We start from the raw sequence: 19,453 nt of genomic DNA, 5'->3' as shown, positions 1-19,453 counted from the left end.
ATGTGGAAAAGGCATTGCACTGGTAGTTCCACTCTCTCGACCCCAGACATCCGGGTTAAGTGATATGAACAAGCGTCATAACTGGGGTCTTCCCCGAACTTGCAGTGGATAACCATGACATCTTCTGTGCCTTGTCATGCACTTTGCTCTCCGTGGAGTGTTGTAGAAGCACCTTCTTGGTCTGACTGTAGATCTCATCTGCCAAGTCCGCTGAAACTGACCTTGCATGCTAGGACAGGCATGTCCCTATCTCCCCGAGGTATGAGGCTACCTGTTGAAGAGGTGTACAGGGGTGTGGCTGCTCTTACATACAAAAAGTTACTTGGAGCCACAGTCGAAAGCTAACCAAGTACATATGCAACATACATCAAAGTTGCTGGTGAACGCAGCAGGCCAAGCAGCATCTCTAGGAAGAGGCGCAGTCGACGTTTCAGGCCGAGACCCTTCGTCAGGACGGGTCTCGGCCTGAAACGTCGACTGCGCCTCTTCCTATAGATGCTGCTTGGCCTGCTGCGTTCACCAGCAACTTTGATGTATGTTGCTTGAATTTCCAGCATCTGCAGAATTCCTGTTGTTTACAAGTACATATGCCTTCATTTACTACCCTGAGATTCATTTTCTTACAGGCATTTACAGTAGAACAAAGAAATACAATAAAACCAATGAAAAAATATAAAACCTTAGATTAGATTAGATTATGAGGACACGTCCTCTTTTATTGTCATTTAGTAACACATGCATTAAGAAATGATACAATATTTCTGCGGTGTGATATCACAGAAACACAGGACAGACCAAGACTGAAAAACTAACAAAAACCACATAATTATAACATATAGTTACAACAGTGCAACAATACCATAACTTGATGAAGAACAGGCCACGGGCACAATAAAAAAGTTCAAAGTCTCTCGAAAGTCCCACATCTCACGCAGACGGGAGAAGGAAGAAAACTCTCCCTGCCATGCCCGACCACAGTCCGACTCTGAGTCGTCCGAAAACTTCGAGCTCCGATCAGCCCTCCGACACCAAGTACGGAGCACCATCTCTGCCGAACGCTCCAACCCTAGCCTCGGTCGCCAGCAGCAGGCAAAGTCAGGGTTTTGGGGCCTTGCCTCCAGAGATTCTTGATCGCATAGTAGCAGTAGCAGCAAACCGGGCATTTCAGAAATTTCTCCAGATGTTCCTCTGTGCTTACATGCAAAGACTGAAAAATAACCAATGTGCAAATACAAAACAAGCCAATAATAAATTAATAAATAATACTGAGAACATGAGTTGTGGAGTCCTTGAAAGTGACTTGAAAGTATCCTTGAAAGTCCTTGCCTAGATTGTGGAATCAGTTTAGTTTTGAGGTGAGTGAATTTGTCTACACCGGTTCAGGAGCCTAATGGTTGAGAGGTAATAACTGTTTCTGTATCTGGTGGTGTGGGACCTAAGGCTCCTGAACGTCCTTCCTGATGACAGCAGTGAAGAGAGAACATGGCCTGGCTGGTGCGTTTCCTTGATAATGATGCTGCTTTCTTGTGGCAGCATTCCTACAGATGTGCTCAGTGGTGGGGGTGGATTTTCCTGTGATGGAATGGGCTGCCACCGCCACTTTTTGTAGACTTTTCGTTCATGGGCATTGGTGTTTCCCCTTTAGGCTGTGATAAAACCAGGAAAACCTTCCTCCACCGTGGAAGTCTATGGAAGTTTGTCAGAGTTTTAGATGACATGCCGAATCTGTATGAATATCGAAGTAAGTTGCAGCTGATGAAGACAGTGTTTAACAGAGTAACTGAATTGCTGGATTTTTGTGTTTTTCTCTAGCTTAATGTTCTCTTCAACCTGGAGAGTAACGTTCTGGCGATGGACAAGCGATCGTTTGAGTCAGAGGAGGCGTTTGATTTGGACATTACTGTTTCAGACAGCAAGTTTGACCTCGACCATCTGTCTCTGAATATCTGTACCGAGTGAGTGCATGTCAGCCTTTTCCAGTTCACTGTTCAGTTGTGGACCATTGTGTAGACAGAAATAATTCTAAAGGTTGGCTGACCTTGCATCACTTGTACCTCAGAAATGGGAGCTCGCAGTGCTATGCTCACCATATTCATACAACAGTTACATTCCTAAACTCACCTATCATCTCCCTTAGATGCACCTCCTCCTTCCCTTTCTTACATGGTCCACTCTGCCCTCCTATCAGATTCCTCCTTCTTCAGCCCTTTACCTTTTTCACCTATCACCTTCCAGCTTCTTACTCAGCCCACCCTCCCCTTCCATCTGCCTTCAACTATATCCTTCCAGCTTGTGTTCCTTCTCTCCCCATACCCACTTATTCTGGCTTCTACCCGCTTCCTTTCCAGTCCTGGTGCAGGGTCTGAGCCAGAATCGTCGACTGTTTATTCCTCCCCACCGATGCTGCCTGACCGGCTGAGTTCTTCCAGGGTTAGGTGTGTGTTACTCTGGATTTCCAGCATCCACAGAATCTCTTATGTTTAAAATCCTTCATTGCTTTTAGGTGAATTTTGCTGCCAGTTGAAGGCATGAGGTATCGGGAGAGGTTGGGCAGGCTAGAACCTTATTCACTGCAGTGTGGGGAAACTGAATGGTGATATTCCGAGGTACAAAATCATGAGGGGAATAGATAAGATTAGTGCACACCTTTCCCATGGGTTGGGGAAACAAGAACTAGAGGGCACAGGATTAAGGAGAGAGGGGAAAGATTTAATAAGAACCTGAGCTGCTATTTTTCAGCCAGAGTGTGGTTATTAGATGGAATGAAAGGAGGAGAGGAAGTCGTTGAGACCGGTACAATATCAACATTTCCGAGTCACTTGGACAGGTACGTGGATAGGAAAGATTTAAAGGGATGTGGGCCAAATGCAGAGAAATGGAATTAGCTTAGAGTAGGGGTTCCCAACTGGGGCCCACGGATCCCTTGATTAATAGTAGGAGTCCATGGCATAAGAAAGTTTGGGAACCCCTGGCTCACAGGATATGTTTAACAGCATCGATGAGTTGGGCTGAAGGGCCTGCTTCCATTCAGTATGCTTGTCCTAAGGCGCAGGAGAACCGGCTTCAGCCTTGTACGGTGAGCGCCCCAGTAACATATCGGCTAGTGTGACACTATTACAGCTCATGATGTCGGAGTTTGGAGTTCAACTCCGGCGTCCTCTGTAAGAAAGTGTGTATAGTCTTCCTGTGTACGCGTGGGTTTCCTCCGGGTGCTCTGGTTTCCTCCCACGGTCTGAAGATGTACCAGTTATTGGTCAGTGTAAATTATCCTGTGATTAGACAATAGACAATAGGTGCAGAAGTAGACCATTTGGCCCTTCGAGCCTGCACCGCCATTCTGAGATCATGCCTGATCATCTACTATCAGGGTAGTTCATCTACTATCATCTACTATTAGGGTAGGGTTAAACAGTGAGTTTGTGGGCTGCACAGCTCGGTGGGTCAGAGAGGCTTGCTCCTTGCTAGATCTCTAAATTATAAATAAATAAATAAATAAATAACTGAACACAAGAACACAATAGAAGGAAGAGAAGACCACCATGCTTCTCAAGCCTGACCCAGTATTACAAGTGGTCACGGCTGACCTATGCCTACCTCATCTTCTCTGCTAATTGTATGTCACCCACCTCATTAAGGGAATGGTGTGGAAGCTTTAGAGAGGGTGCATAAGAAATTTACCAGGGTTAGAGAGCATGTCCTAGATGAGCATATGTTGTGAAAGCTATGGCTTTTGTCATTGAAGTGAAGGAGGTTGAGAGATGATTTGATAGAGATGTACAAGATTAGAGGTATCAATTGAGTGGACAGCCAGAGACTTTTTCTAATCAACAAGCTCCAAAACCTGGGCCTCTGTACCTCCCTCTGCAACTGGATCCTTGTCTTCCTTGCTGGGAGACCATAGTCTATGTGAATAGAAATAGCATCTCCTTCTTGCCGACCATCAGCACTGGTACACATCAGTGTTGCATGCTTAACCCACTACCCCGCTCTCTCTACACCCATGATTGTGTGGCTAGGCACAGCTCAAACACCAGCTATAAATTTGCCGGTGACATAGGTAACCATCGAGGCAGAATTTCAGATGGTGATGAGAAGGCATGCAAGAACAAGATAGGTCAACTATTTGAATTGGTTCAGACCAACAACCTTGTACTCAACATCAGTAAGATCAAGGAATTGATTGTGGACTTCAAGAAGGGGAAGACATGGGAACATACACCAGTCTTCATCAAGGGATCAGAAATGGAAAGGGTGAGCAGTTTCAAGATCCTGGATGTCAGCATCTCTGAGGATCTATCCTGGGCCCAACGTATTGATGCAATTCCAAAGAAGGCATGACTGCGCCTCTATTTCATTAGGAGCTTGAGGAGACTTGGTATGTCACCAAAGACTCTCACAGGTTTCTACCGATACACCGTGGAGAGCATTCTAACTGGTTGAATCACCATCTGGTATGAAAAGGCTACTGCACAGGAAAAGCTGCAGGCAGTTGTAAATCCAGCCAGCTCCTTCATGGGGACTCGTCTCCCCAGCATCTAGGACACCTTCAAAAGGTGATGCCTCAAAAAGGTGGCATCCATCATTAAGGTCCCCCATCACCCAGTATGTGCCCCCTTCTCATTACTACCATCAAGCAGGAGGCACGGGAGCCTGAAGGCACACACTCAATGATTCAGGAATAGCTTCTTCCCATCCGCCATCAGATTTCTGAATGGACAATTAACCAATGAAGACTACCTCGATATATTTATCCTTCTCTTTTTCCACTACTTAGTTAATTTAACTTGCTTTTTTATATGTATTTATTATAATTTATAGTTTTTATTATTGTATATTGCACTGTACTGCTGCCACAAAACAGCAAATTTCACTACATATGCCAGTGATATCAAACTGTTTCTGATTCGGAATTGGCTGTGTAACCATGGCCCCTGCTTCTCCGTGAAGATATCTGGGAAATTGGTTGTTTCAATAGTCCATGACAGGATTGAAGAGGGATGGAGGATATTCTCTGTCATGTCCATATCAATATTCACCTCCTATTCATCTTCGCAGGAAAGAAACAGATTGTCAGACAGCAATTAGCAAGTTAGTAAGTGAGCGGCCTAACAACCGTGCAGCAGGATGCAATGCACGACTGAAGCTGCTTGCAGCGCATGAGTGCATTACAATGTAACAAATTACAATATAATAATAACTGATGCAGATGTCAGTCTAGTCTGTGGGTATTGAGGAGTCTGATGGCTTGGGGGAAGAAACTGTTACATAGTCTGGTCATGAGAGCCCGAATGCTTCGGTACTTTTTGCCACATGGCAGGAGGGAGAAGAGTTTGTATGAGGGGTGCGTGGGGTCCTTCACAATGCTGTTGGCTTTACGGGTGCAGTGTGTGGTGTAAATGTCTGTAATGGTGGGAAGAGAGACCCCAATGATCTCAGCTGACCTCACTATCCGCTGCAGGGTCTTGCAATGTCAGACAGTGCAAGTCCCAAACCAGGCAGTGATGCAGCTGCTCAGGATGCTCTCGATACATCCTCTGTAGAATGTGGTGAGGATAGGGGGTGGGAGATGGACTTTTCTCTGCCTTCGCAGAAAGTAGAGATGCTGCTGGGTTTTCTTTGCTGTGGAGCTGGTGTTGAGGGACCAGGTGAGATTCTCTGCCAAGTGAACACCAAGAAATTTGGTGCTCTTAGCGATCTCAATGGAGGAGCCGTCAATGTTCAGCAGAGAGTGGTCGTTCCGTGTCCTCCTGAAGTCAACAATCGTCTCTTTTGTTTTATTCACATTCAGAGACAGGTTGTTGGCTCTGCACCAGCCTGTTAGCCACTGCACCTCCTCTCTGTATGCTGACATCATTCTTGCTGATGAGACCCACCACGGTCGTGTCATCGGCGAACTTGATGATGTGGTTCAAGCTGTGTGTTGCAGCACAGTCGTGGGTCAGCAGAGTGAACAGCAGTGGACTGAGCGCACAGCCCTGGGGGGGCCCCGTGCTCAGTGTGATGGTGTTGGAGATGCTGCTCCCGATCCGGACTGAATGAGGTCTCCCAGTCAGGAAGTCTAGGATCCAGTTGCAGAGGGATGTGTTCAGGCCCAGTAGGCTCAGCTTTCCAATCAGGTGCTGAGGAATAATTGTGTTGAATGCTGGACTGAAGTCTATGAACAGCATTCGACTGTATGTGTCTTTTTTGTTCAGGTGGGTGAGGGCCAGGTGGAGGGTGGTGGCGATGGCGACAACATATACAGCAACCTATCGCAGATTTCTCTTTGAAATTTATCTGAAATACCTTGATCTATCTCATTTGCAAAGCTTGATTGAATATCAGTAATAAATATAGAACACAGAACATTACAGACTCTTCGGTCCTTGATGTTGTGCCGATATTTTAACCTTCTCTAACATCAATCTAACCTTTCTTTCCCACATGGCCCTCCATTTTTCTGTCATCCATGTGCCCTTCTAAGAGTTTGTCAAATACGAGAATATATTTGTCCCTAACACCACCTCTGAAATAGTGTTCCACTCACCTACCACTTTCAGTGTAAAAAAACTCACCTCTGACATTTCCCCTTTCCATGCCACCAATCACATTAAAATTATGCCCCTTGTATTAGCCATTTCCACCCTTAGAAAAGGTCTTCGTCTGTGCACTTGATCAGTGTCTCTTATCATCTTATATATTTCTATCAAGTTGCCGCTTGTCCTCCTTCACTCCAAAGGGAAAAGCCTGAGCTCTCTCAGACTATCCTCATTAGTCTTGTGTTCTAATCCAGACATCTTCACTCTGCTGGTAAAGAATGGCATCAAATCAGTAGAAAGATGTGACATAGGATTGGAAGGTGTTGAATCCTTGAGGGTTGAGTTAAGAAACTGCAAGGGTAAAAGGCCTCTGATGGTAGTTATATACAGGCCTCCCAACAGTAGCTGGGATGTGGACCACAGATCATAACAGAAAGTAGAAAAGGCAAGTCAAAAGGGCAATATTATGATAGTCATGGGAGATTTTGACATGTAGGTCAATTGGCAAAATCAGGTTGGTAATAGATCTCAAGAGAGCGAGTTTGTTGAATGCCTATGAGATGGCTTTTTAGAGCAGTTTGCCATTGAGGGGGTCAGCTATACTGAATTGGGTGTTTTGTAATGAATCAGAGGCGTTTAGGGAACTTAAGGTAAAAGAACCCTGAAGAGACAGTAATCACAATATGACTGAGTTCAACCTGAAATTTGACAGGGAGGAAGTAAAGTCTGACATAGCAGTATTTCAGTGGAGTAAAGGAAATTACAGTGGTATTAGAGAGGAGTTGGCCTAAGTAAATTGGAAGGAGCTGCTGGCGGGGATGACAACAGAGCAGCAATGCCATGAGTTTCTGGGAAATATGAGGAAGGTGCAGAACAGATGTATTCTAAACACAAAGAAATACACAAATAACAAATTAGTGAAACTGTCGCTGACAAGGGAAGTCAAAGCTAATGTAAAAACAAAAGAGAGGGCGTACAACAAAGCAAAAATTAACAGGAAGATAGAAGATAGGGAAGCTTTTAAAAACATACAGAGAGCAACTGAAAGAATCATCAGAAGGGAAAAGATGAAATATGAAAGTAAGCTAGCAAACAATATCAAAGTGGATAGTAAAAGCTTTTTCAAGTATGTAAAAAAATAAAAGAGAGATGAGAATGGATATAGGACCACTAGAAAATGAAGCTGGAGAAATAATAACGGGGGACATCGAGATGGCAGCTGAACTGAATGAGTATTTTGCATCAGTCTTCACTGTGGAAGACACCAGCAGTGTGCCTGATGTTGTAGTGTGTGAAGGAAGAGAAGTGAGGCAGTTTCTATTACATGGGGGAAGGTGATCAGAAAGCTGAAAGACTTAAGGGTGCATAAGTCACTTGGACCAGATCAACTGCACCCTAAGAAAGGAGGAAGGCAGCAGAAAGGAAATTGTAGACCAATTAGCATGACCTCTGTGGTTGGAAAGATGTTGGAGTCAATTGTTAAGGATGAGGTTATGGAGTAATTGGTGATACAAGACAAGATAGGTTTCTTTAAGGGAAAATCTTGCCTGACAAGCCTTTTGGAATTCTTTGAGGAGATTACAATTAGGATGGATAAAGGAAATGTAGTAGATGTTGTATATTTGGACTTTCAGAAGGCTTTTGACAAAGTGCCACACATGAGGGTGTTTACAAAGTTAAGAGCCCATCGTATTACAGAAAAGTTACTGGCATAGTTAGAACATTGGCTGATTGGTAGGAGGCAGTGAGTGGGAGTAAAAAGATCCTTGTCTGGTTGTCTGCCAGTGACTAGTGGTATTCCACAGGGGTCAGTGTTGGGACTGCTTCTTTTCACGCTGTATATCAATGACTTAGATGATGGAATATATGGCTTTGATACCAAGATGGGTGGAGGGGCTGAAAGGGTTGAGGAAACAGGTTAGCTGTAGAAGGACTTAGAAAGATTAGGTGAATGGACAAGAAAGTGGCAAATAAAATACAATGTTAGAAAATCCTTGATCATGCATTTTGGTAATAGAAATAAATGTACAGACTATTTTCTAAATGGGGAGAAATTCCAAATATCTGAGATGCAGTGGGACTTGGGAGACCTCGTGCAGAACACCTGAAAGGTTAACTTGCAGGTTGAGTAGGTGGAGAGGAAGGCAAATGCAATGTTAGCATTCATTTCAAGAGGTCTTAAATACAACAACATGGATGTGATGCTAAGGCTTTGGGCTCCTCATCTAAGAAAAGGTTTGCAGGCACTGGAGAGGTTCCAGAAGAGGATCACAAGGATGATTCCAGGAATGAAAGGGTTATCATACGAGGAATGTTTGATGGCTGTGGGCCTGTACTCACTGGAATTTAGAAGGATGATGGGGGATCTCATTGAAACCCTTCAAGTATTGAAAGGTCTAGACAGAGTAGATGTGGAAAGGATGTTTCCCATGGTGGGGGAGTCTAGGACAACAGGGCACAGCCTCAGGATGGAGGGGGATCCATTTAAAACAGATGTGGATAAATTTCTTTAGCCAGAGGTGGTGAATTTGTCGAATTTGCGATCACAGGCAACTGTGGATGCCATGTTTTTGGGAGTCTTTAAGGCAGAGATTGATAGGTTCTTGATTGGGCACGACATCTAAGGTAATGGGGAGAAGGCAGGGGAGTGGGGTTGAGGAGGAGAGAAGAAAGGATCAGCTATGATTGAATAGCAGAGCAGACTCAATGACCCAAATGGCCTAATTTTGCTCCTATATCTTATGGTCTTTTGGTCTTACGGTCTAAATTTCCTCTACACCTTCCCCAAAGCTGCTACATCCTTCCAATCACCAGAACGGAACACAAAATTCCAAGTGTGGTCTAACCAGGGTTTTATAGAGCTGCAACTTGACTTCGTGGCTCTTGAGCTCAAATGTCAACAATTCCTTTCAACCCAAAACACTGGCAATTCCTTTCCTCCCACAGTTGCTGCCTTCCCAACAGGATCCCACCAGCAATCAATTCTTTCCCTCCCCCTACTTTCCACCTTCCACAGGGATGGCTCCATATGTGACTCACTTTTCCAGTTGTCTCTCCCCACTGACCTCCCTCCTGGCACTTAAACTTGCGAGCAGAACAAGCACCACACCTGCCCCTGCACCTCCTCCCTCACTACCGTTCAGGGGCCCAAACAGTCCTTCCTGGTGAGGCAACACTTCATCTGTGATTTTACTGGGGTGAACTACAGCGTTCAATTCTCCTAGTGTGGCCTCCTGTATATATGTGAGCCCCAATGTAGATTGAGAGACTGCTTTGCCGAGCACCTACAGTCTATCTACCGGAAAAAGCAAGATCTCCTGGAGGCCACCCATTTCAATTCTAATTCCCATTCCCATTCTGAAACGTCAGTCCATGGTCTCCCCTACTGCTGCTATGAGGGCACACTCAGGTAGGAGGAGCCACACCTTACATTCTGTCTGGATAGCCTCCAACCTGATGACATGAACATCAGTTTCTCCAACTTCTCCCCTCCCCCCCACTTCACCATTCCCCATTCTCATTTTCCTCTCTCATCTTATCTCCTTACCTGCCCATTATCTCCTTCTGGTGCTCCTCCCCCTTCCCTTTCTTCTATGTTCTTCTGTCCTCTCATATCAGATTCCTCCTTTATCTCTTTCATCATTCAACTTCCCAGATTTTTACTTCGCCTCTACCCCTCTCTTGGTTTCCCCTATCACCTACCGCCTTGTATTTCTTCCTCCCCTCCACCACCTTCTTACCCTGTCTTCTCCTTTTCCTTTCCAGTCCTGATTGAAGATTCTCAGTCCGAAAAGTTCACCTGTTTACTCCTTTCCACAGGTGCTGCCTGGCCTGCTGAGTTCCTCCTGCACTGTTAATGTGTTGCTTTAGATTTTCATCATCTGCAGATTTTCTTGTGTTTGTGCTGCATGCCCTGCTGAGTTCTTTCATTGATTGTTTGTTGCTTCAGATTTCAGCATCTGCTGCCTCTGTGCCTTCTTCTTCACCCTATCCACCCAATTTCAGGGAACCATGTGCCTGAACTCCAAGGTTTCTCTGTTCTACAAAAACTCCCCAGGGCCTTACCATTCACTGTAAAAGTACTTCTGTCATTTAAATCCCTAAAGTGCAGCACCTCATACATATCTCAATTGAAAGCCACGGTTTTGAGCCCAGTGGCCTCCCTGTATGCTTCGAGATGGAATATATTATGGAGGTGTGACATCTTCAATGTGGAGTCACAGGTAGATAGGGTCATAAAAAATCAGAGTAATGAGTACAGGAGTTGGGAGGTTATGTTGAAGTTGTATAAGATAATAGTGAGGTCAAATTTGGGACATTGTGTGCAGATCTGGTCACATACCCACAAGAAAGTTATGAATAAAATTGAAAGTGTACCAGGAAAATTTACAAGGATTAGGCTCAAGATCCCTCAAAGTTGATGTGCAATTTGATTGGGTGGTTCGAAAGATGTATGGTGTGTTGGCTAAGCTATTTAATCATTCCCTATTATGAGTGTACTTGCCCTGGCAACATCTAGTGTGAGAAGCTAAACAGGGAACTGTCAAATAACATCAATCTTATTTCACAACAGACTTTATAGTCATAGTCATACTTTATTGATCCCGGGGGAAATTGGTTTTCGTTACAGTTGCAGCATAAATAAAAAATAGTAATAAAACCATAAATAGTTAAATAGTAATATGTAAATTATGCCAGGAAATAAGTCCAGGACCAGCCTATTGGCTCAGGGTGTCTGACCCTCCAAGGGAGGAGTTGTAAAGTTTGATGGCCACAGGCAGGAATGACTTCCTATGACGCTCTGTGTTGCTTCTCGGTGGAATGAGTCTCTGGCTGAATGTACTCCTGTGCCCACCCAGTACATTATGTAGTGGATGGGAGACATTGTCCAAGATGGCATGCAACTTGGACAGCATCCTCTTTTCAGACACCACCATCAGAGAGTCCAGTTCCATCCCCACAACATCACTGGTCTTACAAATGGGCCAGATAGCCCAATTCTGCTTCCATATCTTACGGTCATATCAATATCTTTCCTGTAGGTAGGTGACCAGAACTTGTAGGTTGAGTTAGTGGTGGGAAAGGCAAATGCAATGTTAGCATTCATTTCAAGAGGGTTAGAATATAAAAGCAGTGATGTCATTCTGAGGCTTTATAAGGCATTAGTCAGACTGCACTCAGACTTTTGTGAGTATTTTTGGGCCCTTATCTAAGAAAAGATGTGCTGGCATTGTAGAGGGCCCAGAGGAGGTGCACAGAATGATTCCAGGAACTGAAGGTTTCACATGTTAGGTGCATTTGATGGCTCTTGGCCTGTACTTATTGGAACTTAGAAGAACGAGGGGGGATCTCATTGAAACCTATCAAATATTGAAAGGCCGAGAGAGAGTGGATGTGGAGAGGATGAGTCTAAGACCAGAAGAAACTGCCTCAGAACGGAGGAATGTCCATTTAGGACAGAGATGAGTAGGAATTTCTTTAGCTAGAGCATAGTAAATCTGTGGAATTCCTTGCCTCAGATGGCTCTGGAGGCCAAGATATTTAGTATATTTAAAACAGAGTTTCATAGGCCCCTGATTAGTCGGGGTGTAAAGGTTATGAGGAGAAGGCAGGAGAATGGGATTGTGAGGAGTAATAAATCAGCTATGATGGACTGGAAGAGCAACCTTGATGGGCAAAATGCTCTAATTCTGCTCCTAAATATTGTGGTCTTAATATCTTACTGTGGTGAGTATTCAGTCCATGATAACAGACGAGAAGAGCTTGATTATCTCACATACAGCACAATAAGAGACTGAGCAGCATCACTCAGTGAGAACCCACTCAGTCACATGCAGATGAGGGAGGTGATTATTACACACCCTGGTTACATTCAGGGTGACCTACAAGTACACAGGCACGCTTCTGTATAGCCCGAGCTAAAGGGTAACAATAAATGGTCTTGAACAGTTTACCATAATCCCATGAATACATTTTAAAACAAGAAAAATAACGCTGGCTGCTAGGAATGCTGTGGCAAGCTGCTGACCAGGCCCCCAGAGCACCATACTGCCCCCTCCTGAGGGGTCCAGCCGTCCCTGGCAACTTCTTTTGTTATCCTTGCTTGCGTCATCTTTCCTTTAGAATTTTTCTTCCTCTTTGGTATGTATTTATCCTGTGCCTTCCAAGTTGCTTCCAGAAATTCCAGCCATTGCTGCTTTGCTGTCATCCCTGACAGTATTCTTTTCCAATCAATTCTGACCAAATCCTCTCTCATGCCTCTCTAATAGTAAAGTTCCAAGTGTCAGATGATATTAAGTGTGTGAAGTTACCATATCTAGAAAGAAACTGAAAGGTCTGAAGGTAGATAAGTCACTTGGACCAGCAGGTGTACACCCCAGGATTATGAAAGAGATGGCTGAAGAAATTGTGGAGGCATTAGTAATGATCTTTCAAGAATCACTTGATTCTTGATTGGTTCCGGAAGACTGGAAAATTGGAAATGTCACTCCAAGCTTCAGAGAGAGACAGAAGAAAGGAAACTGTAGGCCAGCTAGTCTGACCTCAATGGCTGGGAAGATGTTGGGGTCAATTATTGAGGATGAGGTCTCAGGGTACTTGGAAGCACATGATAAAATAAGCCATAGTGAACACAATTTCCTCAAGGAAAAATCTTGCCTAACAACTCTGTTGGAATTCTTTGGAGAACTAACAAGAGGGTTAGACAAAGGAGAATTGGTTGATGTCGTATACTTGGATTTTCAGAGGGCCCTTGACAACAAGCCACATAAGAGGCTGCTTAACAAGCCACAAGCCGCATGGTATTAGAGAAAAGATTCTAGTGTGGATAAAGCATTGGCGGATTGGCAGGAGAAAGAGTGGTAATAAAGGGAGCCTGTTCTGGTTGGCTGCCGGTGAGAGTGGTGTTCCACAGGGGTCTGTTTTGGGACCGATTCTTTTTACGCTATATATCAATGATTTGGATGATGGAATTGATAGCTTTGTTGCAAAGTTTGCAGACAACAGGAAGATAGGTGGAGGGACAAGTAGTCTTGGGGAAGTAGAGAGGCTACAGATGAACTTAGATTAGGAGAATGGGCAAAGAAATGGCAGATGGAATACTGTGTCAGAAGTGTATGGTGATACACTTCGTTAAAGAAATGAAAGTGTTGACTATTTTCTAAAAGGAAAGAAAATACAAAAAAACTGAGGTGCAAAAAGACTTAGGAGTCCTTGTGCAAGATTCCCTAGAGGTTAATTTGTAGGTTGAGTCTGTGGTGAGGAAGGCAAATGTAACGTTAGCATTCATTTCAAGAGAACTAAAATATAAAAGCAAGGATATAAAGTTGAGACTTTACAAAGCACTGGAGAGGCCTCACTTGGAGTGCTGTGAGCAGTTCTGGGGCTCAACCTAGAAAGGATGTGCTGAAACCAGAGAGGGTTCAAAGGAGGGTCACGAAAATGATTCCATGATTGAATGGCTTGTCATATGAATATCGTCTGATGAATCTGGGTCTGTATTCACTGGAATTCAAAGAATGAGGTGTGACCTCATTGAAACCTATCAAATGATTAAAGGAACATACATCAAAGTTGCTGGTGAACGCAGCAGGCCAAGCAGCATCTATAGGAAGAGGCGCAGTCGACGTTTCAGGCCGAGACCCTTCGTCAGGACTAACTGAAGGAAGAGTGAAATGATTAAAGGCCTTGATAGAGCAGATATGACTTTATGTCTTATGAGGAAAGATTGTGCGAGTTAGGGCTTTTTTCTTTGGAGTGAAGGATGCTGAGTCATGACTTGTTGGAGGTGAATAATAATACGAGGTATTAATATAGTGGATAGCCAGAACATTGGCTAATTCGCATGGAACGGAGAAATAAGAAACATATGGCGAAGATAATGAGGCAATATTACAGACCACCCAGTAGTCCTAAGGATTTAGAAAAACAAATTTGTAAACGGATTGCAGGCTCTGGCAAGAAACATAAGGTTGTTATAGTTGGTGATATTAACCTTCCACATACTGACCGGAACTTCCATACTGTAAAAGGACAAGATGGGATAGAGTTTGTCAAATGTGTTCAGGAGAGTTTCCTTCCTCAGTACGCAGAAGTCCAAATGAGAGAACATGCAATACTGGCTCTGCTATTAAGGAATGAAACAGGGCAAGTAAATCTGCAAAAAGATAGGTCTGGTCCGAGGGTTGAGATTCTAAATTGGAGAATGACCAGTTTTGTTGGCATCAGAAATGATCTGGCAAGTGTAGTCTGGGATAGGTTGTTTTCTGGCAAAGGTGTAGTTGGTAGGTGGGAGGCCATCAAAGTCAAAACTTTGAGAGTACAAAGCTTTTATTGTCTGTCAGAATAAAAGGAAAAGGTAACCAGAGCAGGGAACCTTGGTTTTCAAGTGATATTGAGTTACTGGTTAAGAGAAAAAAAGAGGTGCATAGCAGGTATTAGGCACGTTGGAATGAATGATGTACTTATGGAGTACAAGAAATGCAAGAGAATACTTAATAAAGATATCAGGAAGTCTAAAAGAAGGTATGAAGTTACTCTAGTAGACAATGTGAAGGAGAATCGTAAGGGATTCTACAGAGATGTTAAGAGCAAAATAATTCATAGGGACAAACTGGTTCTCTGGAAGACCAGAATGGTAATCTATGTGTGGAGCCTAAACAGATGGGGGAGATCTTAAGTGCATTCTTTGCATCTGTACTCACTTGGGAGACAGATACACAGTCCATAGAAGAGAGGTAAAGCGGAATCAACTTCATGGACTCTGTACAGATTACAGAGGAGGAAGTGTTTGCTATCCTGAGGGAAATCAGGGTGGATAACTCCCCAGGACCTGACAAGGTTTTCCCTTGGATCCTACAGGAGGGAAGTGCAGAAATTGCCGGGCACCTAGCAGAGATATTTAAGACATCCTTAGCAACAAGAGAGGTACTCGGAGATTGGAGGATAGCCAATGTTGTTGCGCTATTTAAATGGTTTAAACAGAAATCAGGAAATTATAGGCTGGTGAGTCTGACGTCAGTTGTTGGAAGACTATTGGAAGGTATTCTAGGAGACCAGATACCCAAGTATTTGGATAGACATGGTCTGATTTAGAATAATCAGCATGCTTTGTGTGTGGTAGGTCATGTCTAACCAATCTTATAGAGTTTATTGAGGAAGTTACCAGGAAAGTGGATGACGACAGATCAGTGAATGTTGACTAAATGGACTTTAATAAGGTACTTGACAAAGTTCTGCATGGGAGGTTGGTCAAGAAGTTTCAATCACTCAGAATTTAAGATGAGGTAGTAAATTAGATTATTAGATTAGATTATGAGAACACTCAGTCCTCTTTTATTGTCATTTAGAAATGCATACACGCATTAAGAAATGATACAATGTTTCTCCGGAGTGATATCACAGAAAACAGGACAGACCAAAGACTAACACTGACGGAACCACATAATTATAACATATAGTTACAGCAGTGCAAAGCAATACCATAATTTGATAAAGAGCAGACCACGGGCGCAGTAAAAAAAAGTCTCAAAGTCCCGAGTCGATCAACTCCCGAGTCCCCGATAGCAGGTGGCAGAAGGGAGAAACTTCCTGCCATAAACCTCCAGGCACCGTCAACTTGCCGGTACCTTGGAAGCAGCCAACCCCAGCCGACACTGAGTCCATCCGTCCGAAAACTTCGAGCTTCCGACCAGCCTCTGCGATACAGCCTCCCGAGCGCCTTCGACTTCTCCCCGGCTGCTGAAACACGCAAAGCCAAGGATTTCGGGGCCTTCAGCTCCAGAGATTCTGGTTACCACACAGTAGCAGCGGCAGCGAAGCGGGCATTTCAGAAGTTTTCCAGATGTTCTGCTGTGCTCTCACATCTGTCTCCATCAAATCAGAATTGGGCATGGACCCCTGCTTGACAGATAACAGATATTCATCACCGAAGTCGCGCCGCCATCTTCTCCCCCCTCCCACTAATCACAAATGATTAGCTTAATCATTGGCTTTGTGGGAGAAGCCAGGGAGTAGTAGTAGAGGGTTGCATCTCTGACTGGAGGCCTGTGACTAGTGGAGTACCGCAGGGATCGGCTGGGTCCTTTGTTGCTTGTCACCTATGTAAATGATCTGGGTGATAATGTAGTTAACTTGATCAGCAAATTTGCAGATGACACCATGATTGGGAGTGTATTGGATAGTGAGGAAGGCTATCATGGCTTGCAGAGGGATCTGCATCATCTGGAAAAAAAATGGGCTGAAAAATGGCAGAAGGAATTTAACGCAGACAGGTGCGAGGTTTTGCATTTTGGTAGGACCAACTAAGGTAGCTCTTACACAGTGAACGGTAGGGCACTGAGGAATGTGGTAGAATAGAGGGATCTGGGAATAGAGGTCCATAATTCTTTGAAAGTGGCATCACAGGTAGATAGGGCCATAAAGAAATCTTTTGGCACAATTAGCCTTCACAAATCAATGTGTTGGGTCCAGAAGATGAGATGTTTTGTTGTAGTTCTATAAGACCTTGGTGAGGCCTAATTTGTAATATTGTGTGTGGTTTTGGTCACCTGCCTAGAGGAAAGATGTAAACAATGTTGAAAGAGAGCAGATGAAATTTACAAGATTGTTGCCTGGTCTGGAGGACCTGGGTTATAAGGAGAGATTGATTGGGCTAGGACTATATTCTTCAGAATGTCGAAGGTTGAGAGGAGATTTGATAAAGGTATGCAGAATTATGAGAGGTATAGTTAGGATAAATGCAAGCAAGCTTTTTCCACTGAGGTTGGGTGGGACTACAACCAGAGATCATGGGTTCAGGTGAGAAGTTTAAGGGGAAACTTCTTCATTCAGAGGCTCGTGGAATGAGCTGCCAGCACAAGTGGTGCATGCAAGCTCAATTTCAACGAGAAGTTTGGATAGGCTCAGGATTGTAGAGGTATGGAGGGGTATGGTTCCTGTGCAGGTCGATGGGAATGGCAGTTCAGATGGTTATGACATGGACTAGATGGGCCAAAGGGCCTGTTTTTGTTCTGTACTTCTCTATGACTATGGCTCTACGAGGGGACATAATTTTAAAGTGATTAGAGGAAAGTATAGAGGGGTGTTTGAGGTATATTTTTTACACAGGAATAAGTGAAAATGTCGACACAACCTCATGGCCAAAGCACCTGTACTATGTTGCACTCTATGTTCCATTGAACGAGGTGAGTGGCAGGCGGTGGGGGGTTGGATTGCAGTGCAGGCAGGAGAAGCATTTAATCTGAAAGTGAGCTTTGCTTTTCTTTTGCCGCCGAAGGTTCCGAGGTAATGGAAATAGCTTGATCACTGGAATGGTCCTGATGGAAGTTGGGATGCTCAGTGGTTTTGCCCCAGAGATCGATGGCATCCAAACCAATGACATCATCAAGAAGGTGGAATTTACAGATGGAGAAGTTAATCTGTACTTTGATTCAGTGAGTAAATTTTTAAATTGGTTCATTATTATTATATTGTATTGTTACATGTATTACAAACATTGGGGAGGAGGTACCAACACTCAATGTTTCAAGAGCCTACCTGATTCTCTCTGCCACCAGATTTATGAATGGTTCATGAACTCATAAACACTACTTCACTATTTTGCTGTCTATTATTTATTTTTTACTGTATATTACTAATTGTGTGAGAACACAATGAAGGATATCTAATCAGGGTCACTAGAAGCCATGGGAGCAGGTGGTGGATAGTTGGTGCAGATAACAAGTCCCGGTTATGCGACCACTGACACCAGGCAGACAATCTCTGAGGAGTATTGATAATGACTGGGGTCATCCGACTTGTAAAGACACTGCCCAGAAGAATGCAATAGCAAAGCACTTCTGTAGAAAAATTTGCCAAAAGCAATCATGGTCATGAGAGCATAATCGCCACATCATACGACAGGGTACGTAATGATGATGACCTTTAATTGTAATTTTTTATGTATGTTGCTGTACTGCTTCCATAAAACAACAAATATTTTGATATATATCAATGATAATAAATCTGATTCTCACTGTTAACATCAGGTAGGGTGTACAGAAGCCCGAAGGCACACACTCTCCTCTGCCATCCGATTCCTAAATTGAATCTTTAGACACTACCTCACTTTTTTTTAATATATAGTATTTCTGTTTTTGCACTTTTTAAAACATCTATTCAATATACATATACTGTAATTGATTTACTTGTTTATTTATTATTTTTATTTTTATTTTATTTATTATTGGTATTATAAGACATATTTTTTTCTTTGCTGGATTATGTATTCCATAGAACTGCTGCTGCTAAATTAACAAGTTTCACATCACATGTGGGTGATAATAAACCTGATTCTGATTTCTGATTCTGATGTACCGAGGTACAGTGAAAAACTTTGCCTTGCATGCCATCAATACAGATCAGACTCAGATTCAGATTCAGATTTACTTAACTCATGTACATCAAACGTACAGTGAAAAGTGTCATTTGCATGAACACATGTAGCCCCCCCCCCGGCCACCCTTAGGTTCGCTTGGCTCGCTGTCGTCTAGGGAAACAGCCCTCGGCCCCGCCAAACTGGGTAATTAGTTTGTGCGGATGCTGTGTGATGTACCCCACCCCGCCCAAATAACAGACAATACACCAGATATGATTAAATGATTTACAGTTTATAGATATTACTGGAACTATATAATTAATAGAGAATAAAATTTAAAAAGAAAATAAAAGGCGCCACACTTATCAAAGTTCAATCTCTTCGTGCACAAACAGTTGGAGCTCAGGACCCTTCTTCTTCATCCTGCGACCCCTCGGACTACCTCAACCGGCCGCCTGGGACCAACAACGGTGGTCAACCAGACGCTCCACACGAGTCCGTCTCCGTCTCCTCTCCTCGCCGAGCGCCCCGCTTGGGGTCCGACCCCATTAACGGACTCACAGCATCTGGTCCATCCTCT

At 43.7% G+C, this 19,453-nt stretch overlaps 1 protein-coding gene across 1 annotated transcript in view; it reads left to right on the top strand.

The window, feature by feature from the left end:
* The window catches only part of cd109 (CD109 molecule), a 265,250-nt gene that overhangs the window by 233,680 nt on the left and 12,117 nt on the right, over window positions 1-19,453 (top strand). The window contains exons 30-31 of the mRNA XM_063054966.1: window positions 1,813-1,955; window positions 17,794-17,950. Of these exons, the coding sequence (XP_062911036.1) occupies window positions 1,813-1,955; window positions 17,794-17,950 (300 nt within the window). The remainder of the gene's footprint in view (window positions 1-1,812; window positions 1,956-17,793; window positions 17,951-19,453) is intronic.

This window comes from Mobula hypostoma, chromosome 8 (genome assembly GCF_963921235.1).
Source record: "Mobula hypostoma chromosome 8, sMobHyp1.1, whole genome shotgun sequence".
NCBI lineage: Eukaryota > Metazoa > Chordata > Chondrichthyes > Myliobatiformes > Myliobatidae > Mobula > Mobula hypostoma.
This window is presented reverse-complemented; position numbering and strand designations above follow the sequence as displayed.